This window comes from Mustela nigripes, chromosome 5 (assembly GCF_022355385.1).
Source record: "Mustela nigripes isolate SB6536 chromosome 5, MUSNIG.SB6536, whole genome shotgun sequence".
Classification (NCBI taxonomy): Eukaryota; Metazoa; Chordata; class Mammalia; order Carnivora; family Mustelidae; genus Mustela; species Mustela nigripes.
In genome coordinates this window covers 59,388,423-59,410,068 of record NC_081561.1, presented here as the reverse complement: position 1 = coordinate 59,410,068, position 21,646 = coordinate 59,388,423, and the positions used below count along the sequence as shown (strand labels likewise).

The 21,646-nt window shown below is 53.3% G+C and overlaps 3 protein-coding genes and 1 long non-coding RNA gene across 5 annotated transcripts; 1 reads left to right on the top strand and 3 right to left on the bottom strand.

Annotated features, from left to right (window-relative positions):
• Nucleotides 1-226: 226 nt before the first annotated feature.
• On the bottom strand, nt 227-1,496 carry LOC132018012 (uncharacterized). The gene is made up of 2 exons (XR_009404439.1): nt 1,098-1,496; nt 227-714 (listed from the first exon to the last, which is right to left on the bottom strand). It is a non-coding gene; the product is annotated as an uncharacterized LOC132018012 (long non-coding RNA).
• Nucleotides 1,497-1,925: 429 nt separating this feature from the next.
• On the top strand, nt 1,926-8,312 carry HSP90AB1 (heat shock protein 90 alpha family class B member 1). Its single transcript, XM_059400355.1, has 12 exons — nt 1,926-2,035; nt 3,509-3,655; nt 3,947-4,153; nt 4,261-4,420; nt 4,563-4,696; nt 4,806-5,114; nt 5,685-5,850; nt 6,418-6,608; nt 6,736-6,883; nt 6,987-7,255; nt 7,486-7,819; nt 7,941-8,312. The coding sequence occupies exons 2-12, from the start codon at nt 3,509-3,511 to the stop codon at nt 8,048-8,050; spliced, it is 2,175 nt and encodes a 724-aa protein (XP_059256338.1). The 5' UTR covers nt 1,926-2,035; the 3' UTR covers nt 8,051-8,312.
• A 242-nt stretch (nt 8,313-8,554) lies between these two features.
• SLC35B2 (solute carrier family 35 member B2) lies at nt 8,555-12,342 on the bottom strand. 2 transcript variants are annotated; one of them, XM_059400357.1, is made up of 4 exons: nt 12,179-12,342; nt 11,431-11,624; nt 11,095-11,249; nt 8,555-10,105 (listed from the first exon to the last, which is right to left on the bottom strand). In XM_059400357.1, the coding sequence occupies exons 1-4, from the start codon at nt 12,187-12,189 to the stop codon at nt 9,167-9,169; spliced, it is 1,299 nt and encodes a 432-aa protein (XP_059256340.1). In that variant the 5' UTR covers nt 12,190-12,342; the 3' UTR covers nt 8,555-9,166. The 2 variants fall into 2 exon arrangements, with proteins under 2 accessions (XP_059256340.1, XP_059256341.1); XM_059400358.1 differs by lacking the exon at nt 12,179-12,342 and adding an exon at nt 11,980-12,122.
• A 586-nt stretch (nt 12,343-12,928) lies between these two features.
• On the bottom strand, nt 12,929-20,419 carry NFKBIE (NFKB inhibitor epsilon). Its single transcript, XM_059400359.1, has 6 exons — nt 19,797-20,419; nt 17,263-17,365; nt 16,326-16,548; nt 15,249-15,337; nt 14,842-15,081; nt 12,929-14,041 (listed from the first exon to the last, which is right to left on the bottom strand). Exons 1-6 carry the CDS (start codon nt 20,162-20,164, stop codon nt 13,976-13,978), a joined length of 1,089 nt encoding a protein of 362 aa, XP_059256342.1. The 5' UTR covers nt 20,165-20,419; the 3' UTR covers nt 12,929-13,975.
• Nucleotides 20,420-21,646: the final 1,227 nt, after the last annotated feature.

Below are 21,646 nucleotides of genomic sequence, written 5' to 3'. Positions count from 1 at the left end.
CTGCCCAGAGGGAAAGAGAGTATGTTGGGGGATGACACACTTTCTTTGAGATTTTGATCAGGAACAGAGAATTCTGGGGGATTCTTGGTAACAGCACCCTTCCCAAACTCATTAACTTCCAGTCACAGGTTTTTCACACACCATAAGGAAGGGGAATAGAAGAGTAAGGAGAAATGAAATTGGGGTGGTGGCAGTGGGGTGATGAGGTCTGGAGTATAGGGCAAAGATAAGGAAAGTGAGGGTCCTTTATTCTGTGGAATTTAACACATAAATAAAGAACATACAAAGGAAGGAAGACGGGGCACCAGGGCTGTTGAAGAAGGACTAGGGGTGGTGGTGGTGGGAGGGAACCCCTCTCCAGCATTCCAGTGGAGGGCACTGTGGGCCAGGAAGGTCACAGAGCAGGAAGTGGCCATTTTCTTCTGGAGGGGCTGTAGGTCCCACAGGGTTCCTAGATGATGCCTTGGATAGACAAGGACAGCCTCCCCTCAGGAGGGTATGCAAAAGGGTCAGAGCCAAGCGAGGTATGGAGACCCACAGCTCCTTTGGCAGACTAAAGGTCTGGGGGCTTGGGACCTCCACCACAGTTGACGAGGAACGACTTTTGGCAGCCTGCATCGGACTGCTCTCTGGCCAGTGTCTTCAAACGACCTCCAAGAATCCCTGCCACTCTGCAGGGGTCCCTGGAGACCCTCCTCACTTCTGGTCTGGCAGCTGCAGGAGGGGAAAACGGCGGAAAAAAAAAAAAAAATGAAACCAGACTGAGAATTGGCTCGATGTGCTCACGCAGAGGAGACGCATGTCTCAGTGTTCTACACACGTGGGCGAATGCAGGAGTTGGGGAGGGTACCCCCCCCCATCCCACTGTCCACCTCGGTGGCGAACGCGTCCCCAGTCTCTGCTCTCTGAAGGCGGCTCCGGCACAACCGCCCCTACAGCTCTGTGCCGTGTGATTGATCGGGGGGGGGGGGGTCGTCAATCATTCCCTTTACGCTCCGTCCCACTCCCGAGGGAGTGCCAAGCTAGCTGGGCTAGGCAAGTGGAAAGCAGGGTCCCGCCCGCGGCTTCCTAGGATAAAGAAATTTGGGACAGCCCACCTCCTCCTCTCCCGGGACCCCGGCAGAGTCATACGGGTAACGCAGCAACTGCACAGACTTCCCGGCCGCAAAGGGAGAGGCGGGGCCTGGAGGAAAGGGGCGGGGCAGGGGCGGGGCCGCTAAGGCGGGTCTGGAAACTGCTGGAAGTAATCGCAGTACCGCCGTCGTCGCTCCTTCCGCCGAGCGCAGGCAAAGAGTCCCCAAGCCGGCCCAGGCCAGAACCCTTCCCCCAGCCGGAGCCACGCCCCGCTGCAAAGCCCTGGCTTTTCCCTCTGGCCCGGGGAGGGCTGGGATCCGGGGACTGCCTGAATCTAGATCTCGCATCCCGCACCGTCCCTAAAGAAAAACCCTTCTCCTATCGGGCTGTAGGAATGTGTACGGCAGATTGTAGCAAAAAAGTCGAACCTGGGAGCCGAGGTCTGAGTGGTTGGCCGCCACTTCTATCCCCGCCCTCCACCTTTTTGGACGTTCCTCCAACGCCAGGACTCGAGTTCGGAGGCGCTTGCCTCACAGGTTTATAGAAGGTCAGGGGCATCCCCGCCCCTAAGCCCCCCATTTATATCATATGGCATTACCAATCTTTAGTTCTTGGAGACTGCTAATGCCTCGGAAATGCGGAGATGGGGGCCACAAAAAGGAATTGCCTGCGCATGCTCTTAAGGCGGATACTGAGACCTGCAGCTCCCGTCCCCTCCCCTATTTTGGACCATGACGTCAAGGTGGGCGGGCAGCGGCAGGTGCGGGGCTGACAGGCATCGTCCTTTAAGGCGGAAGGATTCGGGGGCGGGCAGTTGGTCTGTGTTTCGCCGTATATAGGACGGCTGGGGGCGCAGAGCCGCTCTCTTGAGTCACCCCCGCGCGGTCTTGTTGCGGAGTCGTTGCTGGACGCAGTCCCTTCCCACTGTGGTCTGTAGTGCTTGCAGCTCTTCTCTTTTAAGGTAAGGTAGGGGTTCTTTTAAGATTATTCTGTCTGGAATGCTCTTTTTGAATTGTTTTTGTTCCTAGTTTCGTTTCCAGAGGGTAGATTTTTGGGGTTTGGAGCGGTCTCTGGGATAGAACGACTCCACCTTTCGTTTGGATAGTGGCCGGGAGGGGGTTGGCGAGGTAAGCTTGTTTTTTCACCTGTGTCGGGGTGGCGGTGCTTAACCCCGGCGAATACTAGCCGTGGGGGAGGTGAGCCGCGGAGTGGGCTTGGGGTAGTGGGCAGCTGCACGTGGTGTCCGCGCCGGCCCGGGACGCTGCCATGTTTGCCCTTCCACTTCCGGACGCGGCTACGGGGCGCCGGAGAGTCCCCAAGGGTGGTGGGTGTGCGCGCTGGACGTGACTCAGCACAGCCTGGTATTGGCCTGGCTTTGCCTTCTACCCTGTGGGAAGCGTTTTCCAAGTGTTTTTGGTTCTTTTCTGCAAGGTTTTGCGGTGAGGAACGTTTACGGACGGCCCCGGCCCAGGATGCTTCCTCCCTCCTTCCAGATTTTTCTCGCAGTCTCGGTCGTGGGGGAGGGAAGAAAAGGGGGCAGGCTCTGGAAGATTCATGGGCCCTTTCCTCCCCCGCCCCTCTCAGAGAGCTGAGATTGTTCTGGAAGCTTCTGGAGCCCGGCGCCCCGCCCTGGTGCCCGGATGCAGGGGCGAAGGGAGACTGCGCGGTGGCGCCCCCTCCTCGCGTGGCCCTGGCCGACGCATGTCCGGCAGTGACGAGGGTCTGCCCGCGGACTACGGCCACCATCTTAGTTGTGTTTGGTTTGACCCTACATTGTAGTCCTGTGTGTTGAGGGGGTCACGACGATGGAGCTTTTGCTTCGTCGCTTCTTTGTCTAGTAGCTTTTTGGGCGGGTATCCACTGGTCTCTGGTGTAATCTTTCCTCTGTGCTCTGAGGCGGCAATCACACGCGCTTGTTGTGGAGATAATCTCTGGGAGAGCCAATGCTGAATTACTCTTTTTTCTTTTTTCTTTTTTTTAACATGAAATCAATCACCTTGGGGTGTTCTTTTTCCTGTCAAAAAACGTAATAGAACCTTAGTCTCTGGTTTTCTCCTTCAGATACCTGGGGCTCTTTTCCTGTTGGAGTCAGGATGTTCATTTTCAACAAGCTACCCAGTGATGCTGAGGCTCTTGGGTCCCATGGACTACTTGCAGTATTTTGGCTTCAAGATACCTTTCCAAAATCTTTGGCATTGTATATTATGTTAAAGAAGCTTTTTAAAATTTTCCTTCTAAGTTCGCTTCCTGCTAAGGATATATGCTGAAATCTTTGAAGAAAAGGCTTTACAGGCTTTCAGAAATATGTTTAGTAGCCAACCCAAAGCAGTTTGAAGTAAATTTCTTCTAGTCTTTGTTGAGACTGGGGTGTACATGAGTGTTAAATATGGGGTCGTGGTGTTCTTTTGTAATTCTTGACTGTTTTTTACCTTAGATGCCTGAGGAAGTGCACCATGGAGAGGAGGAGGTGGAGACTTTTGCCTTCCAGGCAGAAATTGCCCAACTTATGTCCCTCATCATCAATACTTTCTATTCTAACAAGGAAATTTTCCTTCGGGAGTTGATCAGTAATGCGTCTGATGTGAGTGCTTTGGGCACATTCATTTGTAGTATTCCTTTTCAGCACTCAGGAATGGGAGAAAGGTGGTTTGGCGTTTTATGGGGCTGCTGTTGGAGGGAATAAACATACTGATTTTTAAAAAGTTGTCTTTACTCTCTGGGTTTAGATGGAATATTGTAGCTAATTATTGTGCTTAAACACGAGGTTGGGGTGGTAATCAGAACTGAGGCTATTTGGAAGTGAAAAAGTTCTTTTTTGGTTGAAGGTGAGCTTCAGGAAGCAGAAACATAATATTGAAATTTTTATTTTTAGGCCTTGGACAAGATTCGCTATGAGAGTCTGACAGATCCTTCCAAGTTGGACAGCGGTAAAGAGCTGAAAATTGACATCATTCCCAACCCCCAGGAACGCACCCTGACTCTAGTGGACACAGGCATTGGCATGACCAAAGCCGATCTCATAAATAATTTGGGAACAATTGCCAAGTCCGGAACTAAAGCATTCATGGAGGCTCTTCAGGTATGTGGTATTTTAGCTAGACATGCACCCTTCATCAGTGTGGGTATTTTTTGGTTTGCTGTAGTTCTGTGTGTGTCTGTATGTTTGACTTTAAAACTCTTTGGCAGGCTGGTGCAGACATCTCCATGATTGGACAATTTGGCGTTGGCTTTTATTCTGCCTACCTGGTGGCAGAGAAGGTGGTGGTTATCACAAAGCATAATGATGATGAGCAGTATGCCTGGGAGTCTTCTGCTGGGGGCTCCTTCACTGTGCGTGCAGACCATGGTAAGTTGACTTAATTGTTTGGGTTAGAATTCTGAGGAAATCTGTAATAGAGATCTTAAGCATGTTTTCTGTAGGTATCTTTTGTTACAAGTCTGCACTTAGTTTTGTGTCTTCATGCTGTATCGTGATTGGTTTTTCCTAGGTGAGCCCATTGGCCGGGGTACCAAAGTGATTCTCCATCTTAAAGAAGACCAGACAGAGTATTTAGAGGAGAGACGGGTCAAAGAAGTGGTGAAGAAGCACTCGCAGTTCATAGGTTACCCCATTACCCTTTATGTGAGTGTAGACTAGTAATCCTCACATGTATGATGTCTGCTGCTCAGGAGAATGGGATAGTCTCTGGTTCTTTGGTGTATCGTGTTCTGAAACCTTTTTGTATTTCCAGTTGGAGAAGGAACGAGAGAAAGAAATCAGTGATGATGAGGCAGAGGAGGAGAAAGGGGAGAAGGAGGAAGAAGATAAAGACGATGAGGAGAAGCCCAAGATTGAAGATGTGGGATCAGATGAGGAGGATGATAGTGGGAAAGACAAGAAAAAGAAAACAAAGAAGATTAAAGAGAAATACATTGATCAGGAAGAACTGAACAAGACTAAACCCATTTGGACCAGAAACCCTGATGACATTACTCAGGAGGAATATGGAGAGTTTTACAAGAGCCTTACTAATGACTGGGAAGACCATTTGGCAGTCAAGGTGAGAACCCTTGCATGTTGACTCAGGAAGAGCAAGCAGAAGGCTGGTAGTAGATAAGTAGAACTTGCCTAGCTGGTTGGTAGATGGGAACTGAATGCCATAAGCCATGTCCATTCACTTACTGATGACCCTTCTAGGGTGAAGAAAGGACATCCTTCCCAATGACCTCACTTTATCTCCATGATGGGTTCTTAGTGGGATTGTTTTCCCCTTGATCTAAGGGTTATATAGCTGTGCCATCATAGCTTAATTCAAGGTATGAGAGCTTAATTTCTCCAATGGCATCTCTTGTATCCTTGGATCTTCAGGAAGTTTTTTTTTTTAAAGGAACATTGTTAAGATTTTTGTTCTAAACAATTTAATGAAGTGGTGGGGATAAACTTTTTCTTTTTCTTTTTTTTTTTTTAAGATTTTATTTATTTAGCAGACATCACAAGTAGGCAGAGAGGCAGGTGGAGAGAGAGGGGGAGGCAGGCTCCCTCCTCTTTCTCTGCCTACTTGTGATCACTCTGTCAAATAAATAAATTCTTAAAAAAAATATACTACTGATTTATCTTGGATTTCTTTCAGCACTTCTCTGTAGAAGGTCAGCTGGAATTCAGGGCATTGCTTTTCATCCCCCGTCGGGCTCCTTTTGACCTCTTTGAGAACAAAAAGAAAAAGAACAACATCAAACTCTACGTTCGTCGTGTGTTTATCATGGACAGCTGTGATGAATTGATACCAGAGTATCTCAGTGAGTGTGGTCTTGGTCTCATGTAGTTAATAATCCTGTGGAACCCTCTCAGCATTCTCAAGAAAGTGAGGTCTTGTTTTTTGGGGGAAATGAGGTCTTCATTGTAGATAACCTGGGAAGTGAGGGTGCAGTGAGAAATAAGTCCTATTGAATTTAGGTGTTTTTTTTTTTTTTTTTTTTTTTTTTTTTTTTTTTTCTTTAAAGATTGTCAAGAGTCTGGCACTTGGGTGGCTCAGTGGGTTAAGCCACTGCCTTCGGCTCAGGTCATGATCTCAGGGTCCTGGGATCGAGTCCCACATCGGGCTCTGCTCAGCAGGGAGCCTGCTTCCCTCTATCTCCCTCTGTCAAATAAATAAAATCTTTTAAAAAAAAAAATTAAAGATCTTATTTTAAAAAAAAAAAAGATTGTCAAGAGTAGGCAGAAGGGAGAAGCAGGTTCTCCTCTGAGCAAGGAGCTCAATCCCAGGACCCCCAGGATCATGACTGGAGCTAAAAGCAGACACCTAGGGACTCAGCCACCCAGGTGTCCCTGCCCTGTTTTTAACTGTTCTCACTGGTTGATTGCAGACTTCATCCGCGGTGTGGTTGACTCTGAGGATCTGCCCCTCAACATCTCCCGAGAAATGCTTCAGCAGAGCAAAATCTTGAAGGTCATTCGCAAAAATATCGTGAAGAAGTGCCTTGAGCTCTTCTCTGAACTGGCAGAAGACAAGGAGAACTATAAGAAATTCTATGAGGCATTCTCTAAAAACCTAAAGGTACAGATGTCCCGCCCCCCCCCCAAAAGTTTTTTTTTTTTTTTAATAATCAACAGTCGGGGGTTATTTTTCATTCACACAGAAGGTAACAGATTGTAAGTAAAAAAACTTTTTTGTACTTTTGAAGCTTGGAATCCATGAGGATTCAACTAACCGGCGCCGCCTTTCTGAGCTGCTGCGTTACCATACCTCCCAGTCTGGAGATGAGATGACTTCTCTTTCAGAGTATGTGTCCCGCATGAAGGAGACCCAGAAGTCCATCTATTACATCACTGGTGCGTCAGAGCCTGAATCTGATCAAAGCCTTTCCGGGTGTGAGGAGGGAAGGGAGGGCAGGAGGCAGCAGTCTGACCTGAGTCACTCTGAATAACCCTACAGGTGAGAGCAAAGAGCAGGTTGCCAACTCCGCTTTTGTGGAGCGAGTGCGAAAGCGGGGCTTCGAGGTAGTATATATGACAGAGCCTATTGACGAGTACTGCGTGCAGCAACTCAAGGAGTTTGATGGGAAGAGTCTAGTCTCCGTTACCAAGGAGGGCCTGGAGCTGCCTGAGGATGAAGAGGAGAAAAAGAAAATGGAGGAGAGCAAGGCCAAGTTCGAGAACCTCTGCAAACTCATGAAAGAAATCTTGGATAAGAAGGTTGAGAAGGTAAACAATTCTGGGACTAGGGTGTATTTTGCAAACAAGTGCTTTTAGGGCTGCTTCCCTCAGAACCTTAAGGAGTCTAATTGGCTAGAGCTTTATTTGTCTTTACCAGACAGGTTTAAGGTTGGTATTTCTGTAATGTTGGATAAAGATTGCAGCTTTTTGTGAGTTCTGTTCTACAGAGAATAGAACTTGTAGAATAGAACCAACATGGTTTTGGTAACTGTCCACAGGTGACCATCTCTAACAGGCTAGTGTCTTCACCCTGCTGCATTGTGACTAGCACCTATGGCTGGACAGCCAACATGGAGCGGATCATGAAAGCCCAGGCCCTTCGGGACAACTCCACAATGGGCTATATGATGGCCAAGAAGCACCTGGAGATCAATCCTGACCACCCCATTGTGGAGACGCTGCGGCAGAAGGCAGAGGCGGACAAGAACGACAAGGCTGTCAAGGACCTGGTGGTGCTGCTGTTTGAAACAGCTCTGCTCTCTTCTGGCTTCTCACTGGAGGATCCCCAGACTCACTCCAACCGCATCTACCGCATGATTAAGCTAGGCCTGGGTAAGTGAGACCTTTGTTAACCAGAGTGTGACAGGGAATTGAGGAGCTGGTCTTATAGGGACAAATTTAACTTCATGGTATTTGGATCAAAGTTCATGTGCCATTACTTTTCTACTTCTAGGCATTGATGAAGATGAAGTGACAGCAGAGGAACCCAGTGCTGCTGTTCCTGATGAGATCCCCCCTCTTGAGGGTGATGAGGATGCCTCTCGCATGGAAGAAGTAGATTAGTTCTACCTGCAGACCTTGAGCCCTCTGTATAGTGTCCCCATGGCTCCCCAGCAGCCGGGAGTGGCCCTGTTCACCTGGTTCCCTCTGCTGTCTAGTGGTTTTTTTTTTTTTTCTTCCTCCTCTCTGAGGCAGGAAAGAAGGCCCTAAAGCCCTATCCCTTCTGATTATTTGACAAGGGGTTTGGATGTGTATTGTGTTTTTTGTTTGTTTATTTTGTTCTGAGATTAAAGTATGCAAAATAAAGAAGATACAGTTTTATACAGTTATGTTGTCCCTTGTAAAGTGGATCTCATGCTGCTTTTTGGGTTTCTTTAGCTTCCCAAGTTGTACCTGCTGTCATTCCGTGGATAAGTATTCCTCGTACATTGAAAGCTAAGGTCACTTGCAGGCACTTAGCACTTTTGAAGTCCCCCCAACATTGACTCTAAAGGGTAGCTTCCAACTACCATGTAGTTTTCAGTCCCTGTCCTAAAGCATACGCTTCAGTGAGCCAAAACACAGGACTTCAGTCCATTGCAGCAATTTAATTTAATAAAATAAAATTATAAGAGCAAAATTACATTTCTGGAGTACCAAAACCTGCAATTGACTCTTGGAGCAGAGCCTAGGAATCCACTAACACAGACGGTGGTGTCACTGGGCAGGACTCTCCCATCCCCCTCCAGCATAGCACCGGATCTTTCACAGACTCCTGGGAAAGCAGCACTTGGAGCCTACAACACTTGTGCTTTTCTCACCAGAGTAAACTGTAGGTCTCTGGGAGGCTATCTGCAAGGGTGGGCCACTCAGGGTAGGGGGATAAGCACAGGTGAGGTGTTGGTGGAGCCCACAGGGCAAAACTTCAGGGAATTAGAAGGGGTGGGGACTTTGGCAGGTGCCTCTGCCTTCTCCACACCCTCCACACAGAGGACGGTCCTCAGAAGAATCCCTACAAGAGAACGGTGACTTAAGGCAAAGGGGAAGGCTGCCTCTTGGACTCAACCCCAACTTGCAGAGCTGGTTTGTGGTAACAGAAAAAACCTGCATTCTGCCCTGGAGCCAACCACCTCAGAAGTTACAGTAGGAGAGGAAAATTGGTACAGTGAGGGTCTTGTTCCACTTCATGCCTCCGGCCCCTCAAACTTTCTGCACAGGAAACTCGACAGGCACAGCCTTCTTTCCCCGTTGCTTTAGACGGCCCCGAGCATAGACTCTGAGCAGGAGGGCAGCAAAGACCACAGCCACCCCAAGACCCCCCACCACAGTGACAGTGTGGCCATAGAGGAGGCAGGAGAGGAGGATGGCAAAGGCCTGGCGGAGGGTCATGATGATGGTGAAGATGGCAGCGCCAAACTGCCCGATGGTGTAGAAGATGAAGAGCTGGCCACACGCGGAGCAAACAGAGAGCAGCAGGGCATGCGCAGCAAATTCACTGTGTCGCCCCATGAAGCGGGTTCCTTCCAAGAGGGCTCCCTGCTCCAGCAGGGAGCCCACGGTGAAGAGGCAGGAGAAGAGGTTGACCCCAAACATCATCTGCACGGAAGACATCTTATAGGCAAACAGAGCATCCTGCCAGTTCGAGGTGAAGCTGTCAAAGGCGATGTAGCCTGCCAGCAGGATGAGGCCTGACAGCGTGGTGGCTGGGGAGCTGCGGGGCTCAGGGCCACTGGAAAGCAGAAACATGCTGACCCCAATGGAGATGAGGCCAGCTGTCAGGTACTCCCAGTGTTCATAGCTGCGCCGAGACACCAACTTGCCCATCAGCATGACAGGGATCACCTTCGAGGCCTTGGCCAGCACCTGGGTGGGGAAGCTGACGAACTTGAGAGCTTCATACTGACACCAGCTGCTAAGCACATTGGACAGGCTGGCAAAGGAGTACCGGTACATGGGTGCCCCGTGGCGGGGCTGCTTGCAGAGGACGCAGTAGAGGCCGGCCACGATCAGTGCCAGCACTCGGTTCATGAGCACCAGGAACTGAGAGTCTGTGAAACGCTCACCTGGCGACGTGGCAGTAGCCCCATAGCTGCGGGTCATCACTCTTTCCTGCAGCACTCCCCAAGTCAGGTAAGACACCTGCATGGAGAAGGACCAGGACAGAGGACAAGATAAGCCAGAGAAGGAAAAGGTGGGCAAAAAAGCATCTTGACAATCTCCCTCTTTCTCACATGTCTAAAATGATTTAAAAGACAGCATACATATTTTGGTCCCTCTGCAGTAACTAGAAGTTTCCTCTCCCCTTCCAAGCCTGCATTCACCTTGGAGAGAATAAGTGTGTGCGAAACACAACAACAAATGCTTTAAGACTGTCCAGACCCGGGCGCCTGGGTGGCTCAGTGGGTTAAGCCGCTGCCTTCGGCTCAGGTCATGATCTCAGGGTCCTGGGATCGAGTCCCGCATCGGGCTCTCTGCTCAGCAGGGAGCCTGTTTCCTCCTCCTCTCTCTCTCTGCCTGCCTCTCTGCCTACTTGTGATCTCTCTCCGTCAAATAAATAAATAAAATCTTTAAAAAAAAAAAAAAAAAAAAAAAAAAAAAAAGACTGTCCAGACCCTGTCCAGACCCTGTGTCTGTGCCCCACACAAGAGTAAGTCAAAGCTGATTCCATCCCAGGTATCTTCCTATCTATGCTCAGTCAATTCAGGGAGTAAAAAGATGGGACACCTGTTAGTTCAGCATGTGTAGAACTAGCAGTGCCCACTCCAACATGCCAAGAGCTCAGCATCTTTGCTCCTTTTACATGGAGTGGGGGAAGGCTGAATGGCTTCCCAAACTTTGATCGGCAGGTTCACAGTATATGAGACACATCACCACAAGGGGAAGTGTAGTAAGAGCACAGAAGACATCACAGAAAAGAGAGTAAGGGAAAAGAAGGAAAGAAAAGACAGCATGTCCTCCAACCACTTCTAAGAAGATGATGGCACAGTGTGCCTCTGGGAGGAGGGAGTCACGTAACACACTAGCCAGGAAAGCCTTGGGACAGGTAGGATGAAAACTCTGCTTCCATGCAGTCGCTGTCCACAGGGACCCAACCCAGGAAGAGTAGTGGAGCCCCCCTGCCTACCTACCTGGAGCCCCGCAGCACAGAAGAGCAGCTTCAAGGCTTGCCAAGTGGGAGTGGTCTCTGCCGGCTCCGTCCGGGAAGCCAGAGGAACCTCCTCAGAGGCCTTAGGCTCATTGCCAAACACACAAGTTTTCACCAGGGGGAAGCAGAGACCCCTGCCTAAAAAAGGCACACAAGATCAAGATCTCCCAGCACCTCATCTTCCCCAGAGCAGCCAGTTGCCCTGCTGTCAGGCCTGCAGATCTCCCTCCCTCCCTTTCCAAGCCACATCCCTATTTGGACTGCTGGTGAGTACTCATAAAACGGACCCTGCACATTAACCCACCCTTTCCTCACACACCTGTCTCCAGGTAGTTCTTCCGCCTGAAGTACTGCACCATCAGGTAGCCGGGTACCATAAAGCTGGCATAGCCAGCAGCATTCACCAAAAAACGGAAGAACCATAGCTGCGACCATGACTCTGGAGGGGCTTCGGGAGTCTCCCCACCTGCCCCCAGGGAGGGGAGCGCAGCCAGCACCACCACTGCCCACCACCTGCGGGGACAGCGGACGTAAGGATTAGGGTGCAATTCCTCATCCACTCGACCCTCCAGAGGGGACTACACTGGAGAAGGGCCCGGAGTCTCCCCGCCCCCCTCAGCTGCAGCCCAGCCTGGACAAAGAGCCTCTCTCTCTCCGGGGGGGGGGGGGGGGGGGAGGGGGGGGGCGGGAAGGGAGCGGAGGCCGGCGCGGTCCAGGCAGGGTTTCCCTCCCTCCCCGGGGGCGGATCCGCCCCTCTGACCACACAGGTTCCCTCTGTTCCCTCTAGCGCTCTCCTGCCGCTCCGGCCACAGGCGGCGCCCCTCCTCCCAGCCCGCCTTCCAGGATCCGGGAGCGCCAGAGTTCCCACCTCCTCCGCCCGACACTCCCGGACCCTCGCCAGGAGCACGAGTCCACGCCGCGCCCCCTCTCCCTGCCGGCTCCGGGCCCCGCGGGCCGGTCCGCCGCCTGGCAGCTGGGACCCCACCCGGCCCCTCCGTGCCCAGCGGCGGCAGTCACATGGCCCAGGGGCTCGGTCACGTGGGCCCGCCGCTCCCCTAGCCCCCCACCTGGCGTCCATGGTCCGGGCCGCGTGGGGCGGAGGGGGGGCCGGGGAATGCGGTCCCCGGGCCGCGCGTTCCCTCAGCTTCCGCGGCCGCCTCCAGCAGCTGCCAGTGAGCTAGCGGCTAGCGGAAGTACCCTGCTCTTCCCGCCTCCCTCCCGGCGGCCGCCCCCCCGCCCCCAGCCTCGACCACGCAGCGCCCCGGGCCGCCGGCAGGCCACAGCGCCCCCGCGTGGCCCGGAGGGAGACGCGGCTCGGGAGCCGGACTCCTGGGGGCCCCGGGCGGTGGGGAGGCGGGGACCGCGCACCCCCACTCCGCTTCGCCATCGCCCTGAGCCCTCACAACCAACCCAGGAGGTAGTGGTGCCCCCCTTGTCATCTCGGGACGGGGACGCTGAGGTTCTGCGACCCAAGCACTCTCTCACTTTACCCCTTTCGCGTTTTCTGACAGGAAGATCTCTCCTTCCTTTCTCCGCTGGGCTGCAGTTCTGTCCCCCAACAACCCATGACCTTCGAGGCTCTGCATGACCTGTCCCTTCCGCTTTGCCCCCTCACTCACCCTCTGCGGAGTCTCACTGCCAGGTCCTCTAATTCACTGTAGGCCTTCCCTTGACCGCTCCCCCCACATCCTTACTCAGCCTTCTGTATGGCCTGGAGATGACAGGCCTCAGAGCTCTCCCCTGACTGACTACCCAAAGGCCCTCCACCAACGTGTGTTCTCCTCACTTTACTTTTCCTTCACAGAATCCACTGCAACTTGTAATTACATATTTATTTGTCTGTTTATGACTTTAATGGCTGCCTCATTCACTAGACTATAAGATCCAAGTGGCCAGAGACTGTGTTGGTTTATTCTCCCATACCCATACTGACCATATTCACCTAACAAGGGCTTCAAATGTGTGGAATGAAAGGAAAAACATACAAAGCCATGGCTCCTTTGTGTTACCCTCCATAGGTCAGCCCTTCTCTCCAGACTCCTCTAGGGCAGTGATGAGCAACCCCCTTGCTGGGGGGGGGGGGGGGGGGGAGCTTCTCATCTCCTGTTTATCCCTCTGTTTCCACACAAAGGACAAGGGTTTGTGAAGGACGGAGAGGCCTGAGGACTGTTAGCTCCTCCCCAACCACCCCACCACACACACCTATGAAGGTCCTATCCTGTTCAGGGAGCAATTTCCTTCTCTTTGTCTCTACCATAAAGTCACAAGGCAGGCCTACCTAAAAATCCCCAATGCACACAGACACGTGTGTGCGTAAAATGACTCTGGGAGGGGGGATCTTTTTAAAGGTCTCTGCTGTTTTAGTGTCATGTTATTGAAACTTCCCCTTCCCCAAAGGCTCAGTTCAGAGCCTTCTATGTGAAGTCTTTAAACAACAGTGTTCAAGAGTCCTCAACAGCAGTGAGATGGAACTCCTCAGGGTCCTGCCTGCTGATTTCAGTTTCTCTCCTCACTCTGGAGAGTCCATGTTTTCCTACTGATTGGCAGCTTCAGGCTGACCCAACGTGAGCAGAAACAAGAGCCCCTGCCATTCTCTAGAGGCAAACAGGCTTTGCCTAGGATACCGGGGGCTTCGGAGTCTTCAGGAATCTCCATCCACCTAGGAAGGTCTTCCTTCTAGACTGGCCTTCTCTCACTTGTGATCCCTCCTCTCAGCTCAGGACCGTGCTGGCCCCAGGCTGTGTCCTCAGCAGTCCCCAGGACACCAGGAGGGCACGTTGTCTGGGCCCAAGCTGCAGCAGCTAAAGCTCCAGCTTCCAGATGGGAAGAGATGGAGTCTCCGGGCCCCAGACTCTGCCCCGGCTTCAGTCAGCACACAGCAGTGGCTTCCCAGAGATCTTCAAGTCATCAAAGGGCAAAAGAGCCAAGGGCTGAGAAGAGAATGGAGAGAAGCAAGATCAGGGCTCATGGGCAAAGGACAGCAGTAGAGAAAGGGAGCTAGGGAGACAGATTGGGCCTTTTCCTCTCCACCGAATGACAGCTGAAGGATATGGGGGAACAAAACCTCCTACTAATCCCCCAAATAGAGGCCCCTCTGGGCTAGACAGAGTCCTGAAGCCTTAGGCAAACCCTCACTCTCTAAGATAATGTCAGAATATCAGAGCTAGTAAGGACACCAGAGGTGATACAGCCTATGGGTCCGGGTTTTTTTTTTTTTTTTTAAGTAAGCTCTAGGCCCAACATGAGACTTGAACTCATGACCCTGAGATCAAGAGTTACATGCTCTACTAACGCGGGTGCCCTGGAATCCTTTTTTACACTGAACATTTTTAAATGGAAAGACTGTACAGGAAATCTAGGTTCTACCTCTCTTGAAAAATTCCAAGACCTGGAAGTAATTGGTGCACATTCCTCCTCTGCGACTATCTGCTGAAATCAAGTAGGGCAGAGCCTCTGAACCCCCCCAGGGCCCCACCACCCTGTTTTATAACCTAGCCTGCCTCACTGATCCACTGCAGGGCTTTTGTTAGAGTCCAAGTTTGAGCTCCCTGGTCTTGACCAACTAAGGGGCAGGGGCAGAGGCTCACTCCAAGTCCCACAGAGGGTGAGTGACAGAGTCACGGATGTGGATTACACCCCAGAATCCCAACTCCTTGGCCCTTTCAGCTGTCACAGCTCCTGGCTCTGCTATGGGCGTGGGAGCTCCTAGAGATGGAGCCTAGCCTCTTACATCCTCAGCCAGGTCCTGGGGAGTCTCGTCCTCCACGTTCCGCAGCAGGGAGTCAGCGCCGGCCTCACACAAAGCAGATGAGATGCTGCTGAGGCCCCGACCAGCCGCGAGATGCAGAGGGGTGCAGCCATTGAGCATGCGGGCATCTACGCGGGCACCAGCCTGGAGCAGAAACTGCACCAGCCCCCGCTCCTGGGTCTCCACAGCCAGATGCAGCGCGGTCTTTCCACTCGTGCCCTCCTGCAGGGGAACAAGGCTGTCAGCCATGGGACCTCAAGAGGAATCCTGCCAGGCCCTGGGGCTCCAGATGAGAAGTGCCACCCCTCCTGATGGCTGGGCCAGGGGCCCCAGGGCCTGATCAGGCGATGGGGCAGGCCCAGGGCTGGGTCATGACCGGCCCCCCTCACCTGCGTGTCGATGTCAGCTCCATTCTGAAGCAGCAGTTCCATGAGAGGCCGGTTCCTCTGCAGGGTGGCAATGTGGAGACAGGCCAGACCTGGGATGGGGTGAGGCTGGGGTTCGCTCGTCTGTATCCACCAACTCTCCCCCACCTTCCCTCACTTTCAGGGACCTCCCTACCCCTCAGCCCCAAGGGACTTACTGCCCACTCAGTGCCTCTGAGCACAGGACTGTTCAAACACAAACCTGAAAAACCCCCTCAAAAGTCTAAGGGGAAAGGAACTCAAAGTTTCCACCTTTTCAAAGTCATGTTATTGAAACTTTTTCATGCTTCAGGGGTTACGTGGCTGAGTAACACCCCACATACACACGCACCCTACCTCCACAAGCATACCCTGCCCCCAGTCTCTCTCTCCCCACCCCCCACCTCTCTGAAACTCTATCTGCCTTCAAGCCCTGTCCCAAAACCACCATCTTCAGAGCTCTCCAGGATCCCCAGGCTCCAGCCCCTCCCCAGATGCCACCTCCTGCCCTGTGCCCCCCTCCCAGAACTAGACTCAAAGTGTCTGTTCAAACGTCCCTGCTCCTAGAGGGTTTCCCTGGCCATCCTCTTTGAAAATCACGCCCCCCCCCCCACCCCCCGTCCCTCACATTCTAGTTCTCACTCTGCTCTACTTTTCCCCCAGGCCTTCCTGCTTGCTAACCTGCTAGAGAACTCCCTGCTTAGACTTACTGCCGGCCTCCATCATTCTCTGCTTTGTTCACAGATTAAGTCTCACTCCCGGAATAATGTCTGGCACACAGAAGGCCCTCAGTACATACGTGAATTAATGAGTTAATCTAATCTCTGTTAAACTAAATAGCTTGAGGGCGAGGTTTAGCTCTGTCTTTTGCACATAGTAGGCTCTCAGTAAATTCTCAATCGAATTCATTCATTCATTAATTCATTCAGCAAAGATGTATGGAGTACCTATGTGCTTGGAACTGGAGGTGCATTGATGGACAGGCCATAAGCATCCTGTCCCTGAGAATGGAGTCCCTCTCCTGCCCCCTTCTCATCCCACAGGCCCCGAGGCCACCCATACCTTGCCAGTTTTGCAGCTGGAGGTCCAGGGAGTGCAGTGGTCCTCGGCCTGGCTCAGGCTGCCCCTCCAGCAGGCAGCGGGCACAGGCCAGGTGCTGGCGCTGACAAGCCACGTGCAGAGCTGTGTCACCGTGTCGATCCTGTAGCATGCGACTAGCCCCCTTCAGGACCAGGGCCCGAACTGCACCGGGCTGGTCCAGGTGTACAGCCAGATGGAGTGCTGTCTGTAGGCACAGAGGGGCCCAGGGCTACTGGAGCATGCTCCTCCCTCTGGCAAAATGCTAGGGTGGACCCAGGAATTACCAGCTGCCACACTTTGAGAGCCGCTTAGAAAGGCTATGGCCCTGGTTTTCCAAGGAAATGCTGCCAAACCCTTCCCTCTGTCACTGCCCAGGCAGCTCTTGGGACCACCCCTCCCAGGTCTGCAGGCAGGGTGAGGGAAGTGGCCCCCAGCTTTTCTTGCAGGTCCTCTTAGCCCCTGCAGAAAGGACAGATGGGGGCAGGGTCTACCCCCTCCACCTCTGGGGAGACCTCTGTTATCCCCAGGGGCCAAGGGAAAAGGAAAGGTCGGAGGGGGGAAAGACTAGAGAGTACCAGGCAACCTCTACCTGCCATACTTCTCTTCTAAGGCTCCACACAGATGCCACTCCCATGTTAAGCATTCCCTGGCTGCTCCCCATGGACACTGGATCCCACAGGAGCTGGTATGTGTCTCTATCACAAGTCTTGTCACATGCTCTGCAGTTAGGTGTGGACATGAGTCCCCTAGCCCATGCTCAAACACCTCATGGGCCGAGGCTGTGTCTTGCTCATGTTTGTATCACCAGCTTCTATCCCAGTGTCCCGCATACGGTTTCCAGAATGTGCAGCCTGATGTGGCTGCTAGGAATGGGGCAGGGATAGGTATCCAGGGACAGCCCACCTCTCCCCTCACCTACCTGGTAAAGGTTGTTCTGAATGTCCAGGACCTCCCGGGGCAGCAAAGCCAGGCAACAGAGCAGCACAGCTGGGGCCTCGTGAATCACCGCCAGATGGACCAGCCTGGGAGGGGGAGGCAGCAAGAACAGGGTTCAGTGTCAGGGCTCGGGGCCCTAGACAGTGAGCTAGGGGCCTGAGGTCCTGAGGTTAGAAGGAAAAACACATCAGTCTCTAAGAAGCCACTCATAGGGTAGGTAAAGGAAGTGAGAGTTTGGGCCAGGAAGTGAGGGTTGGTGTGGGAAGCCAGGATCCTGGGGCTGGGAGCTCCAAGTTCCCATCTCTGGCCTTTAGGAGGGCCTCAGCAGAGTGGGAGCATGGGCAGGGTGCTGATGGGACAAGGGCCTTCCTGTTTGGGCTGCCCACACCCCACTCCCCTCTGGTCCCAGGGCCCTGTGAGGCCAGCTGCAGCTAGAAGCCAAAAGGAAAGCCGCCGAGATAGCATAGACCTGGTTTCCGGGGCTGAGCTCCCCACCTCCACCAACCTCAACAGGGAGGATTTGAGAGGGCAGGAGCAGGGTTACCCCCACTCCCAGCAACCCAATGTTATACACTGAAAGGGAGAGAAAACAGAAGTTCTGGGAAGAGGAGTCAGGAGACAGCGAGGCAGGCTCTCCTGCTGTTGCCCTTTACAGAGGAATCAAGAGGGTCAGTTTTCAGACAGCATGGACCCGGTGGGGCCTGACCAGAGGCCATCCCCCACTCTGCGTACACTTCCAAGGGGAGGTCTGTGTGGTGCAGAACATGTGCGTCCGTTGGGGGCCAAAGAGTCTGAGCCTCTTGCTAAGGTGGGAGGGGGCAGCTGGGAGGGGAAGTTCCAGTCCTGGGGTTTCCCCACATCAGGTGGGGAAAATGAAAGCCAGAGCTGCAGGGTCTAGGCCAGGACAGATGCCTTGAGGCATTAACCGCCCTGAGGGGTAGTTTGGGTAAAAGCACATCTGGGCTGGGGAGGGGGCTGCTCAGGCGGGAGGGAGGCAAGCTTGGTGGCTGGCGGCAGGAGAGGCCCAGGAGAGAGAGTGACAGAGGGAGGGCGGGAGGAACCGCACTGGAAATCCCCTCGGCCAGGGCCTGTTCTCTAGGTCACATTCCTGCAGCCACCTCCCTCTCTCCCTGTCTCCCCTCCTCCCACTTCCTCTTCCCACTTCCATAAGTCCCACAGGCCAGACACCTCTAAGGGAAGAGAGCACCCCCTCCTCCCTAGGAACCTCCTGGGGAGTCCTGACTCCTCTTCTCTGCCCCGCCCCCCCCAATCTAGACACAACACCTGTCTCTAACTAGGTTAAGGCTGCAGCCCAGAGGCTAACAAAGGACAGCAGTGTCAGAAGTCTTCAATCCCTAGATCAAAGGTCAGTCATAGGGATTCCACATGGAGCTCCCTAAACCTTGGTTCTGGGCCTGTGGGCTGGTAATCTGGGTAGGTTACAAAAAAGGCCTGGGGTCATTCCTCTCCCACCCACTGGGTCCACAGGCTATCTTTGTCAAAGGCCACCCAAGATTTGGACCCTCCCATCTCCAAAAAGCAGGTCAAGACAGACACCTCTGGCCTCCTCTACCCTCCCGACCCCCATTCATTTCAGCATCCCCTATCTGGGACCCCGGCACACTCCGCTCTGTTTCTCACCCCCAAATCCCAGCCACCCCCTCACCTGACAGTGTTTCTTCTTCCTAAGGGGCAAATCTTCAACTGGCCAGTCCCTCCTACACAAAATGCTTCTTATTTCAACTGCCTGTCCCCTTAGCCCAGTCCCCACCAAACTTCACCTGCACCTGGGGGAAGAAAGGGTAAAGTAAAGGTATCAGACAGGACAGTGAGGAGGACTTGGGGGGCTCAGGAGGTAGAGGGTGTCAGTAAAGCTGACTCCAGCCCTCACTTCCCCTTTTGCAGCAGAGAAGGAAGTGAGCTGGGCAGCCAGCCGCCTGTCTGTCTGCTGGGGCAAGAGTGCCCCAGCCTGGCTCACCCCCTCTTTCTCAGAGCTAGCCTTAGCTCTGCTCCCTAGCTGTACCCCCATCTTTAGCTCCGTGACCCCCACTGGCAACCTGTAACTGGCACCTTTTGTTCCTTGAGACAGGGTACTATGAGGTCAGGGGCTGGGAATCCCAGATATTGAGCAAACAAGGATGTGCTCTCCCCCAGCAAGGCGGGGGGAGCACTTTGGTCAGGGGAATTTTCCCTTCCAGGGGGTGGGTTATTGGTAGCTTTCCGGGCTGCTAGCTGGGGTTCCAGGTGCCTGGCAAGGGCCCTGTCAGCTCTGCCCACCTCGCAAAGGGAAGGCAGAGAGATGATGCCAGGGCCTCTGGACCGGGTCTGGCCAGAGCTCAAAAGTGGGCTGAGTGTGAAGTCTAGAGTTTGGAAGAGAGAGTGGGGACTGCCCCTTCCAGCGCGGGTGTTTTGAGGGATCCTCACAGACTGGGTTCCCGGCCTGCTGAAGATCCTGGCAGGCCAGGAGTTAGCATCGATTGGAAGGGGTCTCTGTCTCAGCCTCGACCCCATACTCACGTGTCTCCATCTTCAGAGATGTAAGTGAGGGCTTCCAGCTGCTGAGGGCTCAGCGCCCCCGCGGCGGGAAGCGGCGAGCGTGGGGCTGGGTTCTCGGTCTCTGTGCCCCCCAACAAGGACAAGGACTCGGTGAGCGACGAGGAACCATAGGTGGAGTCAGCTCGCTCCCCATCTGTATCTTCCTTCTCCTGTGGCTCCTGGGCTGTTCCCGGAGGATGAGTCCAGGGCTGGGGGCCGTGGCCATCCGAGGGCCCAGAGGCTGGGGCCGAGGTGGGCTCGGGCAGGGAGCGCAGAGAGCGCAGAGACTCGATGCCCGAGTCATACTGGCTCTCATCTGTCTCGTCCGGCCCCTTCCGCGCCTCCGACATGCCAACGGTCCCGGCCGGCGGGGGCCAGGTCCGAGCAGGATCCGGCTCTGGGCTCCGCCGCGCCGCCTTTCCGGGTTGCAGGTCCGCCTTGCAGAGCTAGCGCCCGGCCGGGAGTGGCCTCCTTCCTGAGCTGCGGGAGCCCGAGGAGTCGGCGAAAAGCGCGGGCGAGGATCGGAGCTCTGGAGGCTTCCACCGCAGCGGCTACTCGGGGTAGCTGGACTGCCCAGTCGGACTCGCTCCCTCGCCCCGCCCCTCAGGCCCCGCCCCCGACAGGCGCTTCCGGACCGAGGCCCCTCCCTCCGGAATCCCCCTAACCCCGCCCTCTGCGTTGGCTTCGAGTCAGGGGTTACCCGGTCCTGAGTCACTCGTGCGTTCATTCAGCCACTCACTCATTCATTCACCCACTCATTCATTCATTCACCCACTCATTCATCCATCCATCCATCTTTTCCCTTCCTTTTTTTCATTAATTCCACGCATTTTCTTTTTTTCCTTCCTTCCATTTCATTTTTTCCATTCATTCATTCGTGTTTGTTTTTTTTAAGATTTTTATTTATTTCTGTGACAGAGAGAGCATACACAAGCAGGGGGAAGGGAGAACCAGGCTCCCCAACCAGCAGGGAGCCCCCCTGGGGGGTTGATTCCAGGACCCCAGGATCAATGCCCTGTGCAGAAGGCAGCCGCTTAACCGACTGAACCACCCAGGTGCCCCTTTTCATTTGTTTTTCTTTTCTTTCTTTTTTTTTTTTTTAGATTTTATTTATTTATTTGACAGACAGAACACAGTAAGCAGAGAGGCAGGCAGAGGGAGGGAGAAACAGGCTCTCCACTGAGCAAGGAGCCCAATGTGGGGCTCGATCCCAAGACCCTGGGATCATGACCTGAGCCAGAAGCAGCTGCTTAACCGACTGAGCACCCAGGAGGCCCTCTTTTCATTTACTTTTAAAGGAATATTTATTAATCATCTGCACAGGCTATGCAACTTGCAAGGAGAGCACTGCTTCCTATCTCCTACCCATTTTTCTCAATTTCTATGGCCTCCTTCTCTATCAGTGCCTAGGAGTTTGGGTAGGGAAAGAAAGGGGATACCTATTGTCTTTAAAGAAGCAGTTCTGTCTTTGGATCCTGGATAGAGGGTCTCCTGAGTCAACTTCTTAGATCACATAGAATTGGGCACAAGGACAGGTTTTTTGTTTGTTTGTTTTTGGTTTTTTGAAAGTGGGTTTTCTCAGGCAAGTTGTTGTCTTAAAAAATGCAGATACGCAGGTCATATTTTTTTGTTGTCTAAAAAAACAGAATGGTGGGATGCCTGGGTGGCTCAGTGGGTTAAGCCGCTGCTTTCGGCTCAGGTCATGATCCAAGGGTCCTGGGATCGAGTCCTGCATAGGGCTCCTTGCTCAGTGGGGAGCCTGCTTCTCTCTCTGCCTCTGCCTGCCTTTCTGCCTGCTTGTGTGTACTCACTTGCTCTCTCTCTCTCTTTGG

Bases quoted from the DNA above. Each gene is read 5' to 3' on its own strand.
- HSP90AB1 (XM_059400355.1), top strand. From the start codon at position 3,509: ATGCCTGAGGAAGTGCACCATGGAGAGGAGGAGGTGGAGACTTTTGCC. The intron at 4,421-4,562 runs GTAAGTTGACTT...GGTTTTTCCTAG, and splicing joins CACTGTGCGTGCAGACCATG to GTGAGCCCATTGGCCGGGGT. The intron at 7,820-7,940 runs GTAAGTGAGACC...TTCTACTTCTAG, and splicing joins CATGATTAAGCTAGGCCTGG to GCATTGATGAAGATGAAGTG.
- NFKBIE (XM_059400359.1), bottom strand. From the start codon at position 20,164: ATGTCGGAGGCGCGGAAGGGGCCGGACGAGACAGATGAGAGCCAGTAT. The intron at 17,366-19,796 runs GTGAGTATGGGG...TCCCCCTCCCAG, and splicing joins ATCTCTGAAGATGGAGACAC to GCTGGTCCATCTGGCGGTGA. The intron at 15,082-15,248 runs GTGAGGGGGGCC...GTTCCCCTGCAG, and splicing joins GAGCTGACATCGACACGCAG to GAGGGCACGAGTGGAAAGAC.
- SLC35B2 (XM_059400357.1), bottom strand. The intron at 11,250-11,430 runs GTGTGTGAGGAA...TGCCTTTTTTAG, and splicing joins GAAGAACTACCTGGAGACAG to GCAGGGGTCTCTGCTTCCCC. The intron at 10,106-11,094 runs GTAGGTAGGCAG...TTCTCCATGCAG, and splicing joins TCTGTGCTGCGGGGCTCCAG to GTGTCTTACCTGACTTGGGG.